Raw genomic sequence first — 20,888 nt, 5'->3', positions numbered from 1 at the left:
TAAAACAATTTGGTCACAAATGCACAAGTTAAATCAATAGAACAAAAATTAGTTGCACAGAGCTTGCAAGTCGTAAAACTAGATTACATCATGCTAGACTAATAATGCAGCTAAAAAATCGTTCTCCTAAACACTGTCCATTTGCCTGATACTGTTGAAATAGCACGAATCAGTGCTCTTTTTTCAAACTGAATTTTAATTATTCAACCTGCATCTCTGTTACAATCAGTCAAGCCACTGGCCCTAATCGATACAGTCGGAAAGAGAACTTGGCTTGAAGGTTGGAAAATTTGATCTCATTAATTTGGTAGCGAACTGTCACAGATTACTCACTTTTGGTCTTTGTTTTTGTATCTATGTTTCCCTCAGCATCAGACTTTAATCTGGATGGGATGGAGATTATGCTTAGGACAAGACCATCAATTTCTTCCTCTTTGTTCTCATACACGTAGAAAGCAACAAATATAAAAGGAATAACTGCATTTTAAAAAAAAAGGCAAGCACACAAAAAAATGGTAAACATGAGATAACATTATACGAGAATCTTTTGACAATTATTATAAGGTCATAGTATCGGTCTAAACTGAGCAAATATGTTAACTTTTCTGAAAACTTAGAATGCATCATATATGATCAAGATTAGTATATCACAACCTTGACTATATAGAAATTTTATATAACGCAACTACTTATAAAGGACTTGAAGGGTTGTAAAGAGAGAGACCTAGGGTAAACAAACTTTGCAGTGAAAAGGCTCCAAGCAAGTCCAGAAGTATTAGAGAGAAAACCACCTGTTTCAACAGCAATAAAAATGCAACAATGAGATCAGATGATTCATAAAAGATAGCAAGACCATAGGAGAACCCATGGCACCTTTCTAATTATCACTTAAAACAATTTAATTTAAAAAGGCAGGAGAAGCGTTCAACAAACCAAATAAATAGACCATTTTAAAGAGCACTACAAAGGTAACAATTATGGGTTCCTTGACATAGATAGAAAATAAAAATAGAAGTGATAAAAATCATAAAAAGACTGTACATATGATAGAGAGTGAGCAGATAACTGCTAGTCCGCATTGTTCATGCTATCCTTGCCCACTCACCCAATTTGCAACCTTAAACACCTCCAATAAAATTTGTTTACAGTTTAACTTTAAGTCAATCACAGTTGTGGGTCGTAAAACTTATAGTTGCCACTGACAATAATTTGTTCAAGAAATAATATCTTAATCTCCCGATAACCTCCAACTCCGTCCACTCTCTCACAAGCACATGCAAAACTCATGCAACTTGGAGTAACCAAGGTCTTTGATAAAGCCATCTAAGAAACATAAAACGTGTAGACATATTTACACATATATTTGTTTAATAGGAGCTGTTGAAAATGAGGCCTACGGAATTCCAGAAGTAAGCCTGTTGTGAATTTGTGGACAAAAAATCAGACTCGTAAATTCCATGTACTTGCACAACTTAAAGTGCAAGGTTCAATATTTTATACAATCTTAGGAATTTGCAGAGAATATTAACACAGCCTGGACGACTAGATTTTTGCATTTGTGTCCTTGCGTGTTCAGAGTTGAGACTGGTTTTTTTCCCCATATATATATATATATACATCACCAGCGAAGCAAACTAATGAATATTATAATGGATTCACTGGTGACATAAAGTGATAAAAAATATGAAGAGATCTTAAATACATTTATATAGATTAAGATACACATTTAAATTAAATATTAGGTACAATAGGGTACCCAATAGTTAGGGTTTGACTTAAACTTGTATTTAGCTATCTTTAAGATAAATACTTTTCTCAACTTGAAAATAAATATAGTTATATTTGACTCTTTAATCTAGTTTCTCATAAACAAATTGCCAACTCCATGCCCTCAAATACATAGCAAACCAGTAAATTTTTTTGAACCACTTATCAGAATTTTGTGGCTATAAAGCAACACTATCATTAATTAGAATTCAAAAAAGACAGAGCCTCATCTTAGGAAAATTCAATCACGTAAAAATGTATAATAAAACACGAAATACAATGAGAAGAAATGCAATTTAGCACAAATACCTTAAAGTACGCCAACCACTCGTTCCCACAGCAAAGTGATTTTAAACCATTCACTGCATAATTCCATGACGAAGTCATTAATAAGGCAACTTTATGTGACATCCCTTTTGACAAATGAAATTTCGACTCTGGAACCTTCTTGATTGTATATCCCAATCTGCACCACAAGAACCATATTTTAACAATGTGATTAGGATTCTTCCGATATGTCAGTAGACAATACCGCTTATCTTGACATCCCCAAGTAATCAGTCGTCTTACTATGTTTTATCCGATTGCTACAAGCAAAATGATTTAAACTCATATAAGTAGTGCGAGTATGCCTGACTTGTAAATATTTCTAATAAAAAGGTAAATTTGTATTTTTATGGTGATCACTGTTATGGAATAAAAATTAGGGTTTCGTTAGTATTAAATGCTAGGGTTGGTGAGTTCCGAGTTTTAATGGCTGGTCTCGCGTGTCGGGACTAATCCGGTCCTTACAAGATGCCTACATACCTCAATACCTCAATCGTTGTGGTTCAGGATCAAGCCAAAAACATAGTTCCAGAATGAGTGGTAGAGCCCTTTATATAGGTGTACGAGAGCAGGTCTCGTACTAGGGTTAGAAGACTTGGTGGGCAGGTCTCCTACTTGGAAGGTAAATTGGACTCCTTGTTTGATGCCTACCCGGAGATACTTTCCTTGTAGGACATGATCTCTGAGAATTGTGATAATCTTTTAGGCTTACGGGTTTTCAGACCGGGTTCGTACCAGGCGTCCCTAGTACAAGTCCTATTCTAGCATGTAACCGTGTACATACTCGGGTCAAGGCCACCTGAGCCTGGTGTAATTAATCTGATTTCAGACAAAATTAACGCTACATTAATTATGTCATAAAATCTTTTTATTTAGCCCACATCATTTGTCCCCCAACTTCCGAGAAAGCTACTAGAGCTTTCACGGAAGTTATAATGGTCTTATCACGATTAAGGGTTTTTCTCGACCCTTCGTGGGTATCGTCTTGTTGTAAAGTGTGGAGCGACCGACACGTTTACGGCGACTTACACTTTTGAGTGTTTAATTGGTAGGCGTCTCTTGGTACGCCTAATTGGTGGCACCTTTGCCTTAATCGGGAGCTAGTCTTGAGGCGATCGCCATTAATTAACCTTAATAAGGGTTACTTTATAGGCGACCGTTACTAATCGGCCCTAGTTGAGGCTAACCTTGTGGTGTTCGCTACTAATTATCCTTGATAAAGGTTAATTTCCGGGCAAACGCCGCTAATTTGCCCTAATTGGGACTTATTATAGGCGACCGTCACTAAATAACCTTAACAAATGTTAATTTATAGGAGACCGTTACTAATCGGCCCTAATTGGGGCTAACCTTGTGGTGTTCGCCACTAATTATCCTTGATAAAGGTTAATTTCAGGGCGAATAACGCTAATTTGCCCTAATTGGGACTTATTATAGGCGACCGTCACTAAATAACCTTAACAGAGGTTAATTTATAGGCGACAGTCACAAAATGGCCCTGATCGGGGCTAATGTTGAGGTGTTCGCCACTAATTATCCTTAATAAAGGCTAATTTACAGGTGAACGCCGCTAATCCGCCCTAATCGGGGCTAATCTTGAGGTGTTCGTCACTAATTAACCTTAATAAAGGCTTATTTATAGGCGAACGCCGCTAATCCGCCCTAATCGGGGCTAATCTTCAGGTGTTCGCCACTAATTATTCTTAATAGAGGCTAATATATAGGCGAACGCCGCTAATTCGCCCTAACCGGGGCTAATCTTGAGGTGTCCGCCACTAAATATCCTTAATAAAGGCTAATTGATAGGCGAACGCCGCTAATCCGTCTTTATCGGGGGTAATCTTGAGGTGATCGCCACTAATTATCCTTATTAAAGGCTAATTTATAGGCGAACGCCGCTAATTCACCCTAACCGGGGCTAATCTTGAGGTGGTCGCCACTAATTATCCTTATTAAAGGCTAATTTATAGGCGAACGCCGCTAATCCGCCCTAATCGGGGCTAATCTTGAGGCGTTCGCCACTAATTATCCTTAATAAAGGCTAATTTATAGGCGAACGCCGTTAATCCGCCCTAATCGGGGCTAATCTTGAGGTGTTCGCCACTAATTATCCTTATTAAAAGCTAATTTATAGGCAAACACCGCTAATCCGCCCTAATCGGGGCTAATCTTGAGGTGGTCGCCACTAATTATCCTTAATAAAGGCTAATTTATAGGCGAATGCCGCTAATCCGCCCTAATCGGGGCTAATCTTGAGTTTTTCGCCACTAATTATCCTTAATAAAGGCTAATTTATAGCGAACGCCGTTAATCCGCCCTAATCGGGGCTAATCTTGAGGTGGTCGCCACTAATTATCCTTAATAAAGGCTAATTTTGATTTTTATTTTTCTTCCTTTTTTTTTCACTTGACCCTTGGTAGCTTGTTGGCCTTTTCGTCGAGGCTTGGTAGCTTGTCGGCCTTCCAAGGAGTTGATAGGCTTAAAGCCTTCAATTTTTGGGCTACTCGACCTTAGCTACTTTGCACCCGGGAAGCTAGTCGGCCTAAAGCCTTCAATTTTTGGGATACTCGGCCTTAGCTACTCCGCACCCGGGAAGCTAGTCGGTCTAAAGCCTTCAATTTTTGGGCTACTCGGCCTTATCTACTCCGCACCCGGGAAGCTAGTCGGCCTAAAGCCTTCAATTTTTGGGCTACTCGGTCTTAGCTACTCCGCACTCGGGAAGCTAGTCGGCCTAAAGCCTTCAATTTTTGGGCTACTCTGCCCTAGCTACTCCGCTGCACCCGGGAAGCTAGTCGGCCTAAAGCCTTCAATTTTTGGGTTACTCGGCCTTAGCTCCTGCGCACCCGGGAAGCTAGTCGGTCTAAAGCCTTCAATTTTTGGGCTACTCGGCCTAAGCTACTCCGCACCCGGGAAGCTAGTCGGCCTAAAGCCTTCGATTTTTGGGCTACTCGACCTTAGCTACTCCGCACCCGGGAAGATAGTCGGCCTAAAACCTTCAATTTTTGGGTACTCGGCCTTAGCTATTCCGCACCCGGGAAGCTAGTCGGCCTAAAGCCTTCAATTTTTGGGCTACTCGGCCATAACTACTCTGCACCCGGGAAGCTAGTTGGCCTAAAGCCTTCAATTTTTGGGCTACTCGGCCTTAGCTACTCCGCACCCGGGAAGCTAGTCGGCCTAAAGCCTTAAATTGTAGTAGAAGGAGGCTTTCCTCTAATGCTTGCATTGCGAGCGTTAGCCTCGTCTCAAACTTCATCAATTAAGTCGAGAGCGAGCCTGCCTCATGCCTTCTTCATTTGATTCTGGCTCATAAGCTTGCACTCTTAGCAAAGCGCGAGTAATTTCGAGGGGCACTACTACCTCGGCTCCATAAGCCAACATGAACGGGGTAGCTTCTATAGTTACCTTGCAAGTGGTTCTATATGCCCATAGTATGGGCAGTAGTTCATCCACCCAGGTGTTCCTCGCGCGTTCAATCCTCCTTTTCAGTCCATCAAGGATAATCCGATTAGCTACTTCAGCTTGCTGTTCGCTTGGGGATGGGCTATTGAAGTGAAGCGGAGTTCTATATTGTTGTCATCACAGTACTCTTAAAACTCTTCGTTGTCAAATTGTCGCCCATTATCCGTAACAAAGATGCGTGGGATTCCATAACTGCATATCACACTCTCCCAGAAAAATTGAGTGATTTACTTGGTGGTTATCGTGGCCAATGGTTTGGCCTCAATCCATTTCGTGAAGTAGTCGATTGCTACTACGATAAACTTTCTTTGCCCGGTCGCCACCGGAAAAGGTCCGACAATGTCCATTCCCCACATTGCAAAAGGGATAGGAGAGTTGATTGACGTTAGCCTCTCAGGGGGCTGTTTCACAACTGGAGCGTGCCTCTGACATCAATCACATTTATTCACATAAGCCTTTGCTTCAGCCAACATGGCCCAAGTGGTGCCCACAGATGCCCTCGTAAGCTTCCTTAAGTGCTTCCTCGGCTTCCAGGAGCCTTAAGCACTTCAGATATGGGATGACAAAAGACCTCTTGTAGAGAAGTCATTCAATTAGAGCGTATCTTAGTGCCCTGACTGACAACTTGCATGCTTTTTGAGCATCATTAGGGAGCCAACCTGTTTCGACGTGAGCCTTGATCGGGTCGATCCATGAACTTGCTATATCAACAGGTGCCACCAACTTTGCATTGATGGTGGGGGTTCTCAGAACTTGGAAGTAGACACTCCTTGGGTAATTCTCAATTTCAGCAGAGGCATATTTAGACAAGGCATCAACCTTGGTGTTCTATGAACTTGCTATATCAACGGATGCCACCAACTTTGCATTGATGGTGGGGGTTATCAGAACTTGGAAGTAGACACTCCTTGGGTAATTCTCAATTTCAGCAGAGACATATTTAGACAAGGCATCAGCCTTGGTGTTCTCTTCTCTCAGAACGTGCTCCACATACCATTCATCGAACTGGGATAATATCCCTTTCACAATCTTCAGATACTTGGCCATTGTTTCATCCTTGGCCTCAAACTCTCCATTAACTTACGCAATTACCAGCCTTGAATCTCCACAGACTTTCAGGTATTTGACCCTCACGGCTCTGGCCGAGCCTAAATCGGTTATCAAGGCTTCACATTCGGTTTCGTTGTTAGTTGTCGGAAAATTCAACTTCAAAGCATACTCGATCATAAACCCATCAGGGTTTTGCAAGACTAGGCCTGCTCCACTTGATTTTGTTTTCGACCCCCATCGAAACTGAGAACCCAGTATTCTCTTGGGGAGTCCTTCTCTTCTTCTTTCTTGCCTTTCGGCTCCATGCCCTCTTGGGTTACTACTTCTTGCCCCCGACTTCTTGGTTGGCAATGGTGCATTCAACCACGAAGTCTGCTAATGCCTGAGTTTTGATCGGTGTTCGAGGCTTGTATTTGTTGAACTTTTATTTGACGTCCCTTTGTGGATAACTTATTATGTTCTGTAATCCTAATGTCCTCCGGGACTTAACTTGTGTGGAGATACTTCGGATCTCTAAGTCTTTTAATCATTCAATACTTTTCCATCTATATGTTCTCGTTGGTTCATTTACTTGCATTTTATTTTTGGTATTATGGTCATTCCAGACTTGCACATATCGGGTGCTCATACATAAAATCACAACAAGGTAAACGAAACCAAAGTATATAAATAGAAATGTGAATGAAGAGTGGGTTCAACCCTTACATAAATATGGTGAGTTCGTCGACTTCACCCTAATTCCTACTTGAGAAATAGGCTATAAATGCCTTGAGCATAATAAATCTTCAAGTTTGTGGCATGCCAAGTACGTGGTACTTCAGCTCCATCCAAAGTTTCTAACTTGTAGGATCATCTTCCCAGGGTCTATCAAGTCCAAAGGGACGGGAATCAAGTCATATTCTGGCTTTCCCCGTCGCTCTTCATCATCATGAAAGTCCATGTCTTCAATCGGGAGGACCTGCCCATCAGGCCTTAAAGCGGCCACATAACATCTCCTAGCCATTTTCTGATCACACTTCTCTTCTCCAACTCCATTCTTGGTCGGGAACTTGATTTTCAAATGATAGGTCGAGGCCACAGCCTTGAACGCATGCAAGCCTGTTCTCCCAAGGATTGCATTATAGGTCTAGGTTGCCTTGACAACCAAAAAATCCAGCATCTATGCAGCCTCCTTAGGTTCTACCCCAATGGTCTTGGGAAGTCGTATGGTTCATTTAACCTTAGATTCCACCCCATTAAAACCCGTAGATAGGGATGTTTGAGGGTGTCAACTGAGATTCATTGTATCCCATCTTGATGAACGCGTCGTGAAACAGTATATCTACTGAGGCTCCATTGTCCACAAGGACTCTCTTGACCGGGCAATTCCCGATTATTGGTGTGATAACCAGGGGATCATCATGGGGGAATTTCACCCCTTCCAAGTCGAAATCATCGAATCCGATTGCTACTTCAGTCTTGGCACGCTTAGGTGCTTCTCCAACAATGCTCATTACTTCTCGGGTTCTTCTTAGTAACTCCGGTCGCTATCGGGCCTCCAAAAATCATGTTGATCGTTGCCCCTCGGGGCTGTGGGTTGCGACCTCTGTCGTTGTCCCTTGCATCATAATCTCTTCTCTGGCCTCCGCCATCTTCACCCTTGGTGAACTTGCTACACTTCCCTCTGCGGATCAGATACTCAATCTCGTCCTTGAGTTGTCTGCAGGCATTGGTGTCATGACCGACGTCCTTGTGGAACCTCCAATATTGGTCTTTATTCCTTTTCTCGGGGTCTCCCCTACGTGGCTTAGGCCATCTTAATTCTTCATCTTTCTCAATTTCAACATGATTTGACTCCTTGGAGCATTCAACCTTGCATATTCAATGAATCTTGGTTCCTGATTTTTCTGAGGAGCATTATCGGAGTGTTTGTAAGTACGAGGATATTTGACCTTGGCGTTATACTCCTGCTCCGCCTTCCGTTTGTTGTCGCCTGAGTTCTCATGACTCGTTACCACCTTTTTCATGCTTTCCTCAGCCTTGATATACTTACCAGCCTTATCCTGGAGATAAACCATGCTCTCAGGTGGGTGTTTTGCCAATGACATCTTGAAAAAGACGTCCGTGGTTCCTTGTTGCATCGCTGTCATGGCGACTTTATTGTCCAAATCAGGCACATTCAGTGCTTCCTTAGTAAACCTTTTCAAGTAGTCACTGAGGGATTCGTTCTTGCCCTGCACCATGTTCATGAGTGATGCGGAGCTCTTCTCGTGCATCCTCCCGCTAACAAACTGGTTGACAAACGCCCTACTCAGCTCCTTGAAGAAGCCAATTCTCTGTGCCATGCCCGACAGGGTTTGAGGGAACGCCCTACACTTGATGGCGTCATTCACGGGTTGCAACAATGCGTTAGAAAAAGTCCTAACATGGTTAGCGGGATCGCCCGTTCCATCATAAGCCTTTATTGTAGGCATCTTAAACTTGCGGGAGATATGGGCATCATTACCTCTTGGGTGAATTGTGGTGTAGGATCATCCGGGTCTCCTGGTTGTGTCAAATCAGTGGGATTTGCCCTCGGGGCTTCATGCCTTAAAACTTCAGGTGTAACCCTCCTTCTCGGGGTCTCAAGATCAACAATAGGTATCTCCCTTTGGGGTCTAGTTTGACGTCTCTGACGTCGTTCAAGCTCCTGCCTCTGGCGGTGTTCGAGGTCTTGTGTTAACCTCAATACCTCATCTTGGCGAGCCTTGATTCTATCCTCGATAGACGTCGTGGCTCCTGCCCCTATTTGGTGTGCGGGCTCCTTGCCTTGACGCCTCCGCCTTGGAGCCACGTCCCGTTCTTCCTCAGAATAAGAGTCGTCCGTGTATGGACCTGAATAATCATGCCTTGTTTCAGGTCCTAGACCTGTAATATACTCGGGCTCATATGGCTCATGTGCCGTATACCCTGTGCCTCCGGATCTACCGGTGAGTGGGGGATGGTTGGGCAGCCCGTAGGGCGGGTTTGTGTTCACCGGGAGCGTAGTAGTCGAAATCGTCATCAGGGGTTGAGAGCTTCTCCCCACAGGAGAGACGATTGACATGAGCTGAGTGGTGTCAGTGGGGTTCGTCCCTGGAGGTTGGGTGTTTCCAACCACGTTCTCGGTGGAAAGAGGAAGCGTCCTTTGCGTTGAGAGGGGAATCGTCCCTTGAGCTTCAGGGGTGATGGGAGGTTGAGTCTCCTCCACTCGAGTGATGACCGGGGCCTCATGACCGGTGGTGTTACCGTTGGTTCTCCGTGTGTTCACCATGGTTGTCGTTTGCGCTTCCCACAGACGGCGCCAAATGTTGTGGAATAAAAATTAGGGTTTCGTTAGTATTAAATGCTAGGGTTGGTGAGTTTCGAGCTTTAATGGCTGGTCTCGCGTGTCGGGACTAATCCGGTCCTTACAAGATGCCTACGTACCTCAATCGCTGTGGTTGAAGATCAAGCCAAAAACGTAGTTCTAGAATGAGGGGTAGAACCCTTTATATAGGTGTATGAGAGCAGGTCTCGTACTAGGGTTAGGAGACTTGGTGGGCGAGTCTCCTACTTAGAAGGTAAATTGGACTCCTTATTGATGCCTATCCGGAGATAGTTTCCTTGTAGGACATGATCTCTGAGAATCGTGATCATCTTTTAGGCTTATGGGCTGCCAGACCGGGTTCGTACCAGGCGTCCCTAGTACAAGTCCTCTAGCCCGTAACTGTGTAGGTACTCGGTTCAAGGTCACCTGAGCCTGGTGTAACTAATCTGATTTCAGACATAATTAATGTAGCATTAATTATGTCATAAAATCTTTTTATTTGGCCCACATCAATCACATTGTTGCCTTAATACATATTCAAATGTACAACGTGTGTGTGAGAGAGAGAGAGATCAGGTGCATACATTTTCACTGGTGATATCGCATGGAGGAATAATAAGATGGATGCCCCCACAACAAGTTTGGAAACTGCAGTAATGATGGTATGCCCAGACACTACAAAGTAGGAGTAGATGGCCCACAAAACTAACATAGTTGCCAGTGTCTGCCTTTTATCCCTCCACAGAAGTATGTCAGAAACTGTGATTGCAATGTCATAGATAGATGTTATTTCATGGGTGCCTAATAAAATATATATTTGTTTCTTACAACTACAGCTTACACATTCATCCAATTTTTACCCTTATATGCATAGAATGAAACAAGTTTAAGACGTGAGTATCATAAACATGCGCACAAATGGAGTTCTGTCATAGATGCAGCTGAGACGATGACTACTCTTCCTATGTAGAATCTAACACCGATATATTAACAAATTCAGGAAGTACCAAAAAAAAAATTCTTCCAAATCAAAATGTATTGTCAGTAATATAAAATTATTACTTCATATAAATTAATTAGCCTTATAAACAGTATATCTATCTAAGAAAACAAATGGTAATTCATGTGATTTAATTTTGCTCATAGTCACCACTCACATAAAGGTACATTGTTATATGTTAACTGCAATTTTCTTCATACTCTTAATGAGTTTGTTTAGTAACCAAAAGTAGTAGTATTTATATATTTATTCATAATTCATCATTGTCTTCCTCTTCTGAGCCCACTTCATAATTTTGTTCTTCAATGTAGGTTTTTAATTTCTAGGGGTAACTAATAAGTCCTAGGTAATAGTTAAAAATTGAGTTTGAAATTTAAAAGTATGAGTCAAAGTTTGACTAATACGTTATATGATTCAAAAGTCAAAACTATTTAAATTAAGGAAATATAACTTAGTAGTGCTTTAAATTATAACTTAGATTTTTTATTTAAATCTCTTCTTTGTTTTGTAAAAAAGCGCCATTAATAGATGTAGCAAAGTGACCGCCTTACTGAAATTGTATCACCTTGTTGATGTGAAGCGATATTGCCTCGAATCACATCGCTTCTCGATTAATCATTGCTTATTCTCGCTTTTGACAACACTGTCCCCACTGTCCCCACTCAGACGGTGGTAGACCGCCCACTCCCATTAAAGAGCCCGAGAGGAAACAGACTATAAGAGTCTAAATCCTAACTATGAAATTTACCAATTTGACAATGATACTTAGTTCACTATCAGATAACATAAACACGTCCTAGAAGACACAGTTTTGTAACTTCTAGATACCGTATAGGTAACAGCAGGACCTCAGTTACATAATGAAAGAAAGTAGGAGTTGAAAGGAAATAATTATATATATACCCCTTCCGCTGCCAAGATATATTGAAGCTTTAGATGGACCATCCTTACGACGAGACAGTTCAGCCCTTAAGTGAGAGTATGAGTCGATAGTCCTCGTAAGACCCTCCTGCAATAACTAACTTCATGTTACCAAAATTCAAAAGGATTCCTCTAAGAAAGAACAAGCATGTATTAAATGTGCTCAGCTCAAGAATGTCTTTTATAATTGTTACGGCGCCACGGTGTTAGTAAGGAGCGCCAGGATGGTGACTGCATGGCGATAAAACTTTCCATGACGATTACATGTTCACATACATATACACACACACCCCTAATGTTGTGTTTGGTTGGGATGAATGAAAATGGAGGGAATGGAATGAAATTTGAACTACAATTTGTATGATTGTTCATGTTTTTCATTCATTCCTCCATTCCATTCCTTACACCCTAAACTAGATTTTAAACACCCCATTTTGAGAAGGAATGCTGCAGTCCTTTCCCTACACATTTTCTTCACAATTTCTATCATAAAAAATTTGCACTCACTCATTTTTTTCTCAAGTCATCCCTCCATCCTCTATTAATCCTCATTAATTTTATTCATTCCATTCCATTCTCCCCAACCAAACACAACATAACTTCTTTGCCGATGTAATATATAGCTTACTCTAAAGCATTGTTTTATTATCCACGTAAATATATTACTACTATTCAAAACTTTGGATATCATGCAGTATAAAATTTATGATTTCCAATGTTTATTACCCCATTTTGAGAAAGAATGCTCCATTCCTTTCCATACACATTTTCTTCACAATTTCTATCATAACAAATTTGCACTCACTCATTTTTTTCTCAAATCATCCCTCCAACCTCTATTAATCCTCATTAATTTTATTCATTCCATTCCATTCTCCCCAACCAAACACAACATAAATTCTTTGCCGATGTAATATATAGCTTACACTAAAGCATTGTTTTATTATCCACGTAAATATATTACTACTATTCAAAACTTTGGATATCATGCAGTATAAAATTTATGATTTCCAATGTTTAAATTATTAAAATATGATTGTTGTATATACATTCATAATTATAAATGCATGCATCATATAATTGTCCAAAAAAATAGTCCCAGTGTCGGAGCATATGTCGCCCGAACATGACAACGCCATGTCAAGAATATTGTCTTCGACTTGGTGAAAAGATACTTAATAGACAAAGTATTGTAAGAACAAAAAAGGGTTTCACATAGGACATCGAGAAGGAAAAATTTAGCATCACAAATCGTAAATTATATAATGAAAGTCCATCCAAGAGGAATCACCACTTGGAGGATTCCTTTTGTGCAGCAACTCGATGCTTAACACTCTCATACAAACAAGACAGTTGCTCTTTTTTAAAACCTTTAATATTTTAAGATAGACCAATCAAATCTAACCAATTCTCATAACTGAAAAAAAAAATCTTCGTAAAGATTAACTATTGTTAAATGATATATTTATGTTATGGGTATTGAAGAGACCTTAAGTGGCACAACTGGTGAGTAGCCAAGTAGATCATTTGCTTTTGAGCAATCAAACGTCCTGTTGCAACTGAGCAGTCTGACTCTTGAGGGCGTCAGCTGAAGAACCTTCATCCCATAGGGTGCTAACACGGTATATATTGCCTCCACTAGATGTGCAATTGGCATTATGATAGACACAGGAACTTTGATTTTTGGCCTGCAGACTACAAAAGATCAGAACAGATAAAAAGATATATTGCCTCCACTATATGTGCAATTGATATCATGATATGAACTCAAATTCTTCACCTGTAGACTATGGAAAATCAGAACGAAGACACAGAAACGGGTTAGTGTGACACAATTTGGTTATTTTTTGTAATGTAAACAGTAACAAACATAGACATGATTCATATATAAAGTTCTGTTTTACTTAACAAGAAGCAAACATCACATACGCCATTAACAGTATTTGTATGAAGCAAGAAACACGACAAGGATACAAGAGACTCAATCATGAGTTGTTTAGCTATTAGATCCATGAATCACATAGAAATATCAAAACTTTATTAAGTGATAATAAATTAAACAGCTGGGGACCCACTGCTTACTTTATCAAACACAAATTCCATAGTTGCCATTTGTTCACATAATGTCTAATTAGAAATCACATAATATGTTAGTATACTAGCAGTACAAACCACCAAGAATCTCATAGGTATGACGAGCTTGTTCGATAGAAAAATAGGTATGGAAATTTAGGCTCTGGACAAGGTTTCCTGGATGGTAATCTAGCTAGCAGATAACCGAACAGATATCAACAACTTAACTACATCTTCTCTTCCCCCTATCCGTTAAATTTAAAATGTTGGCACCAGGCAACAAAAAACAGTACTATAAATTTAGTTTTTCAAACAAGTATTTATAATATTTACTAAAGGAAATGGAATAAAACAAATTAGTCATTTTATGGCTAGTTGACATTTAATATTTTGTACTGTATTTATGGCCAAACTGTCGAGTTTAAACACCTATTGATGTAACTTATGTTTATCCGTCACTAAGGATGACACATTCTGTTGCTAACTAAAAGTTGGTTAAGTTAACATAGCTTCGATTGCATTTGAATCCAGATTTGTGACTTCTAATAAGAAAACACTTGCATCTAACTACTTTTCAACCATAGACCTCGAGTTGGCTCAAATAGAACCTCCTCCAACTATACAAGAACATTATTATTTACAAGTTATGTGTATTTAACAGTGGTAGGCTTAGTCCACATCTTGCCACTGAATGGAGAACTATGGTACCTTTCATAGCCAAGTCCGTGGAGAATTAGCGCCATAATCTCCCAAATCTTGATAGGCTCCATATTGGTGATAAAGTATGCCTGCAAAACAAATTATATCTAGTCATTCAGAATGCAAGCATCTAATGTAAATTTTCCATCTGATGCTTGATAGGCATGTCAATTCTCTATTAGGAGCTCAACAAGTTTCTAGCAATTACCAGTAACAAAAGATGATGCCCACTTCTGCATGAAACGTACAGATATACAAAAGAGAAATAGAACAAAACCAAAGACAAGAAAGTTCTACTTCATCAGAGAGGACTAATGAGCATATGATTATCCAAGGTACAGATTATCAGGCATTTGGCTGTAGGCCAGAAGCCAAGATTACAAAAAAAGAGAAAGAAAACCATCATCGTTTACTGGCTCTTCAAATGTGAACAGCTTAATACAAAAACTCCAGTATTACTTACTAAAATTTGCACGGAAGATTAATAAAAAATACGAGATGATACAATTTTGGGGTTCATCTTGCATGTAAATCCTCGAAATATATTAACATAATATTTCTTACATAACAGGGTACCCTCATCCCTCAAATCTAAACAATTATCTGAAAGAGATGTTAGGCAGAGATAACACGATAACGCAGATATATTGAGCATGTGTGTGTATATTCTGCTTTTACATAAAGCAAGCAACAGAAACAGGGACTTGTGCAATTTCTGATCTTATAGCATTAGTATTCTGCGTATGTAGACAGAGATGACACAGAATTGCCTCTGATTACAGAACAAACACTTGGTTCCAGATTACCATACATAAAACTTAGTACTAACAATTTAGAGTACCAATTACAAGCAAACGGGAATAGCATTCCACACACTTTGTCTTACATAGTAGGATTTGTACAGAATTGGAATAATGTTATTTGGCTTCAACAACAATTAGATATTCCCCATCCGGCTGGGGAGAAAGTGCTAAGTGAGAAATTATTTTGAAAAGAAGTAGATGAGTGTTCAATAAAGAAATAACTGGCCCTAAACATACTTACCAGTAAATATATGTAAAAAGCAGATCAAATCAATCCAACCAGTGAGCACATTACATCACGTGGAAACAACAGTAAACATTATATAGCATGCAACCAGGGTCAAGACACTAGAAGCAAGTGAATGGAAAAAGTACCATATCTAGCAATCAAATTACCAACTAGGCAACTAATATCATTGGGCTATATACATGGATGCATTTACCAACTAACTGATAATTACTAAGCGGTAGTATAGGCAAAAGTAATATAACCTGGCCTGCAGCTTTAAGTGCAACTGGTCCATCAGATGCTAAAGCTCGTTCAGCACATATGTGTGCATGTGCCACATTTTCGACATAAGTGAAATCATACATATTGTTTCCATCGCCAATAATGAACTGTCATTGCAATGTACAAGGGAAGGTGGCATTAACATGATATAGTCCCCGACAAACATTAACAGTGAGACTGTAACTAAAAGCATACAGAAGAAATATGCATATATCAAACCATTGCCTAAAACACCGTATAAATATATAGCCAATTCACACACGCGCGCATTCTGTATATTATTATATTTTAATCAGCAAGTATCAGGTCTCAAAAAGCAAACCTTCTGCTAATGCTTACAAGAATGGAAGTTGAGTTAAATCTCTCTCTCTTCCTCCCTCGCTCCCCCCCCCATCTCTCTCTATTGGTAAGTGTCAAGCCTCACCAAGAACACCTTTTCTGATGCTTACAAGATTTGGATGTCTATCTATATATGGTGTAGCCACTCAGCTGAATGATCCATTGCTGCCTAACTGTACTGATTACAGTTGCAGAAATTATTTTACTATCCAGTGTTCATATAGTATAAAAATTATCAACTTTGCACCTCTAAGATGACTGTACTACGAAGTAGTTGCATGTTGTACACTACTGGAGAACGAATGTAGAATCTCGTGAGTCATCTGATCAGAGCCAACTGATTTAACTTCTACTTTTAAAGTAATTACTTTTAGGGACTTTAAGATGAAATTTAGCAACAATAAAAAATGAAACATATCTTCCTACCTGACAAAATCAACTAGTGCAGGGGGCTGGGCATGGAGAAAACCCCGAAAGACTTGAATGCTCTGTTACCCGGGCTCTTAAATTTTGTCCTCATACCTGTGTCCACCGGACATGACATGACATGGGTGTGGGTATGGGACTGAGTCGAATCCTTCGTATGAAAACCCGACACTTCAACTTTAATCAATCTAGTTCAAAATGATTTACAAGGCCTCACAACAATATAAATGTAGAGAAGGATGTCCTTAAATTGTTATTTACATGTTATCCTTTTGTATATGCTACAAATTTGACATAAAAAATTATGTATATGTTTTTTAATTGGTAGAAGACACTAATATACAAATTAAAATATACAAAAGAGTAGGTATAATTTCACTTATACGAAGGTTATTTGCCGAATCCCGCACCCGTGTCCAATTTCGGATCCGTATGCATGAATCCTAATATTTTTGAAAGTAAGAGCTAACACTTGGATCTACAACCATGCCCGACACCCGTACCCGAGTCCGGGTGACATAGCTTGAATTTAAAAATGGGTAGAAGATGTACTTAAGAACTATAACATCATGAAAAAATATATTTTTAATTCATCAATATGTGAATACGAAATCTCAACAAACACGACATAAATCAGGAATTAGGAATGAAACAAAAACCGAAAGGAAAAAAAGAATACCTTAGACTTCCCGGCCCTTGCAGCATTAACTAAAGATGGAACAAATAAGTTGTCACCAGGACCAAAAATGCCGCTAGGACGGACACAACATGTCAGGAGCCCATTAACACCATTGGCCTTTATAACCAATGCCTCTCCATCAGCTTTGGTTGCAGAATATGAATCATTGTGCTGGACAGCATAATTCACATTAGTATATCATTGTCTCATTGAAACCATCACACACATATATCTAGTTCCAATCAGCACAACAGCAGTAGAATAATTCAATTTGCATATCATATCTATGTTGCTTTCATCTGTTGCAATTATTTTGCAACAAGGATATTAAAATTGTTACCCCCTCTGTCCCGTTGGATTCTTTACGTTACTTTTTGGCACGCTTTTCCACACTTCTTTAAAGTATTCTTCCACAGCTTTTTTTTTTAAAAAAAATTCTGAATAAAAGTTTAATGTTTAAAATTTTATTCAAAATTTTTTTTAAAAAAACATTACGAAACTATACTTTATATAAGCCTCGAAATGCGTGCACATAGTGAACGTAAACAATCCGGTGGGACGGAGGGAGTACTAAAGAACATATAGGATGATAGTAGGGGTGCAAATGAGCCAAACAGTTCGTGAGCTGCTCGAACTCGGCTCGTAGAATATTCGAATTCGACTCGAAAATAATCGAGCCGTGCTCGAGCTCGAGCTATTCAAATAGTTTATCGAGCCGAGCTCGAGCTTCATATTACTCGGTTCGTGAGGCTCGCGAGCCTAATCGAGCCTTTATTATTATAATTATTTTTATATTATTATATAAAATATTTAATTTTTATATCTATTTTATATATTTAATCGAATCAAACTCGAGCTGAACCGATCATATTTGGAGTTTTTGTCAATATTTGGTGAAATTGTTCGAGCTTTCGAGCCGAACTCGAGCCTATCGAACTTCCACGAGCCGAGTTTCGAGTTTGAAATTAAAGGCTCGGTCGGACTCGAGCCCCGAACTTTTTAATCGAGCTCGAGCCGAGCCTGACAATGTTCGGCTCGGCTCGGCTCGATTACACCCCGAGATGATAGTATAACTATGCCAATAAATTTGCAGAATTATGTAAGAGAAGAAATCAAAAATATGTGGGTAACAATTAGTATCAACAACATGACAGATGTATATAGTCTTAATATCTTCTAGTGAAGGCTTTTCCAAAAGAGAAGCGATGCAGTCAGTACCTTAGTTGGATAGGGAAGTGATTCGTCGCCATTAAGAGTTCCATTTACTCCATCAAAGACGACACTGGGAGAGCTTGTGTAAATGAGTCTCTTCACTTTTAACTCAACACAAGATTCAATTACATTCACAGTGCCTGTAAGTAATAAGTTTAAATTAGCAAGGAAATCTCAACATGATCGAAAGAAAGTCAAAAGAGAGAGCGTACTATAATAGGGCCAAGAAAGAATCAGTACTTAAAATGAACTACTGAGTACACAGTTGATGTTTGACCTTGTACATTAACTGATTGATGGAGTTTGTGGTTATTAATGGAAGAATCCGGAGCAGCCATATGGAACACAACCTCAGCACCTTCACAAGCTGTAAAAAGATTTAAATCATGTGAGAACAGACTACAGGGGAAGGAAATGTATTATAAGCTCCTTAATAATTATTCAGATCAAGTAAATTTTAGCCAAAGATGAAGTCCTTTATAGTTATAGCAACTCCAATCAAAACATTCTGTAGGGATGCCAAGCATTGACAAATCATTACAATTTTTTTTTTTTTTAGCCATATCAATTTTTGGCAACTTTTATTGAAAAATGCTTTAATACTTGGCACCTCCAAAAGTTGCCTATATGGCCCTCAGTCCCCACATACTTATTTATATTAGAATATCAAAGAGCATATAATAGGTACGTTAAAATATGCCTTTTGAACATATGTATAGGATTTACCTTTTAACCAATTTGAGGGGGTGCCAGAAGTTGGCAACCTCTCTTGGTCTTGGCATCCAAGATATTTATTATGCCACATAGATGTTGGCACTTTTCTTGGCAACATAGATGTTGACCCTCTTCAAGGGAATCTTAGTTCACTCCCTAAACAATATGAACAAAGCTTCAAATAACTAGATTTCACTCTTCCAAAAGTGTAACAAGTGATGCGCCCATTAAGCAAACTGACTTTTAAATAGTTTAGATTGATCTAATGCAGTGTAGTGAACATTTTGCGATATATTGTACTAGAGTGCATGTTGTAATATAATAAACATGTCATTCCAACTCTTCTGTTTAGGTAGACATACCCGTGTCAGAACATGGGCACTCGGACTCGTGTCGGACCCTTTGACTGAAAAGCAGTCTATTGATTGATTAATTCTCGGGAACAGTAGTCTACTGATTGTTTAATATAGGTACTGTGCTTACTTAAGGAGCAATAGGTCGACAAGCAGTTTAGCAGTGTCTCCGCCTTGCGCAAGCATAATATAGATCTTATGATCCCATATCCTCATTACATAAGAAGCACGGATTTATCACGATTTACATAGAATTGAATGAAAGTACCTTTGAGGACTTGCGATTTATCGCGAATATCAGCGGAGACATAAGAAGCACGGCCTGATTGAAAAGCCTGACCTAGGGCACCGGATTGTTCAGAGGGATCGAAGATGATTGAAGGAGCTAAATCAGCGATACGAACACAGAACGTGTCTAAACGGAGCAGCATTTGTACCAGATGTCGCGCCGCAAAGCCTCTTCCTCCAGTCACTACGCACCATCTCCGTTCAGCCACCTCTGAATTGTGGTGTTGTTGTGCTTCAACCATCTCTGAATGCTTTTGCTTGGTTACACTTTTTCCAGACTCTTTTTTTACTATAGACTTGTATATAAACTAATAGCGAGACTCAACTTCTGTTTGGCCCCAAATGTCACTTTTTTATTCAAATGATCCTCATTGTCACTTTCTGAATAATTGGCCTCAAATGTCACTCCAAAACGTAGTTTCAAGTGAAATTTTTGTTATTAATGAAAAACGCGATTTCGTATTCTGTTTTCAAAAGAAAAAATTGAAAAAAAAATTGAAAACGCAACTCCAATTCGTGTTTATTGGGGCAAAACACAATCTCAGAATGAGTTTTTCATATTAACTCATTTTGGATCTGCGTTTTGAATTTATTTTTTTTGCATCCTGAGAAAAACTCGGTTTGAAACTGCGTTTTTACGAAAAACTCATTTTGAAACGCCGTTTTTATATCCATAAACTCAAGATGAGACTGCGTTTTTTACCGAAACAATTTCTGAAATTGCGTTTTCAGCAAAAACTCGGTTTGAAACCACGTTTTTCAAGAAAAACACGAAACGAAACTGCGTTTTTCTTTTATTTGAAAAAATTTAAAAAAATTGTTATATAAAAACTCAACACGAGACTGCGTTTTTCGTCTATTTTTAAAAACTTCACCCAAAACGCCGTTTTCAAGTGACATTTGGGGCCAAAAATTCAAAAAGTGACATTGAGGGCCTTTTGACTCCAAATAGTGACATTT

The 20,888-nt window shown here is 39.4% G+C and overlaps 1 protein-coding gene across 6 annotated transcripts; it reads right to left on the bottom strand.

Annotated features, from left to right (window-relative positions):
* Positions 1-8: 8 nt before the first annotated feature.
* Positions 9-20,223, bottom strand: LOC141697030 (3beta-hydroxysteroid-dehydrogenase/decarboxylase-like). 6 transcript variants are annotated; one of them, XM_074501212.1, is made up of 13 exons: positions 19,909-20,043; positions 19,300-19,443; positions 18,851-18,940; positions 18,580-18,713; positions 17,362-17,532; positions 15,899-16,024; positions 14,613-14,692; positions 13,321-13,519; positions 11,814-11,919; positions 10,495-10,669; positions 2,077-2,233; positions 725-791; positions 9-477 (listed from the first exon to the last, which is right to left on the bottom strand). In XM_074501212.1, the coding sequence occupies exons 2-13, from the start codon at positions 19,403-19,405 to the stop codon at positions 326-328; spliced, it is 1,563 nt and encodes a 520-aa protein (XP_074357313.1). In that variant the 5' UTR covers positions 19,406-19,443; positions 19,909-20,043; the 3' UTR covers positions 9-325. The 6 variants fall into 6 exon arrangements, 4 of the variants coding, with proteins under 4 accessions (XP_074357313.1, XP_074357314.1, XP_074357312.1 ...); XM_074501213.1 differs by lacking the exon at positions 19,909-20,043 and adding an exon at positions 19,650-19,776; XM_074501211.1 differs by lacking the exon at positions 19,300-19,443 and having other exon boundaries at positions 9-383; positions 19,909-20,223.
* Between the last annotated feature and the right edge of the window lie 665 nt (positions 20,224-20,888).

The sequence above is a fragment of the Apium graveolens genome, chromosome 11, assembly GCF_009905375.1.
Source record: "Apium graveolens cultivar Ventura chromosome 11, ASM990537v1, whole genome shotgun sequence".
Classification (NCBI taxonomy): domain Eukaryota; kingdom Viridiplantae; phylum Streptophyta; class Magnoliopsida; order Apiales; family Apiaceae; genus Apium; species Apium graveolens.
The sequence above is the reverse complement of the archived record's forward strand: the minus strand, read 5'-3'. Positions and strand labels throughout refer to the sequence as shown.

What these genes read in the sequence shown, in the direction of transcription:
- LOC141697030 (XM_074501210.1), bottom strand. Translation starts at nt 20,170, where the DNA reads ATGGTTGAAGCACAACAACACCACAATTCAGAGGTGGCTGAACGGAGA. An exon ending in CACTTCCCTATCCAACTAAG is followed by an intron (nt 17,533 to 18,579) that starts GTACTGACTGCA and finishes TATGCTGTCCAG; the next exon opens with CACAATGATTCATATTCTGC. An exon ending in CAAGGGCCGGGAAGTCTAAG is followed by an intron (nt 16,025 to 17,361) that starts GTATTCTTTTTT and finishes TTGCAATGACAG; the next exon opens with TTCATTATTGGCGATGGAAA.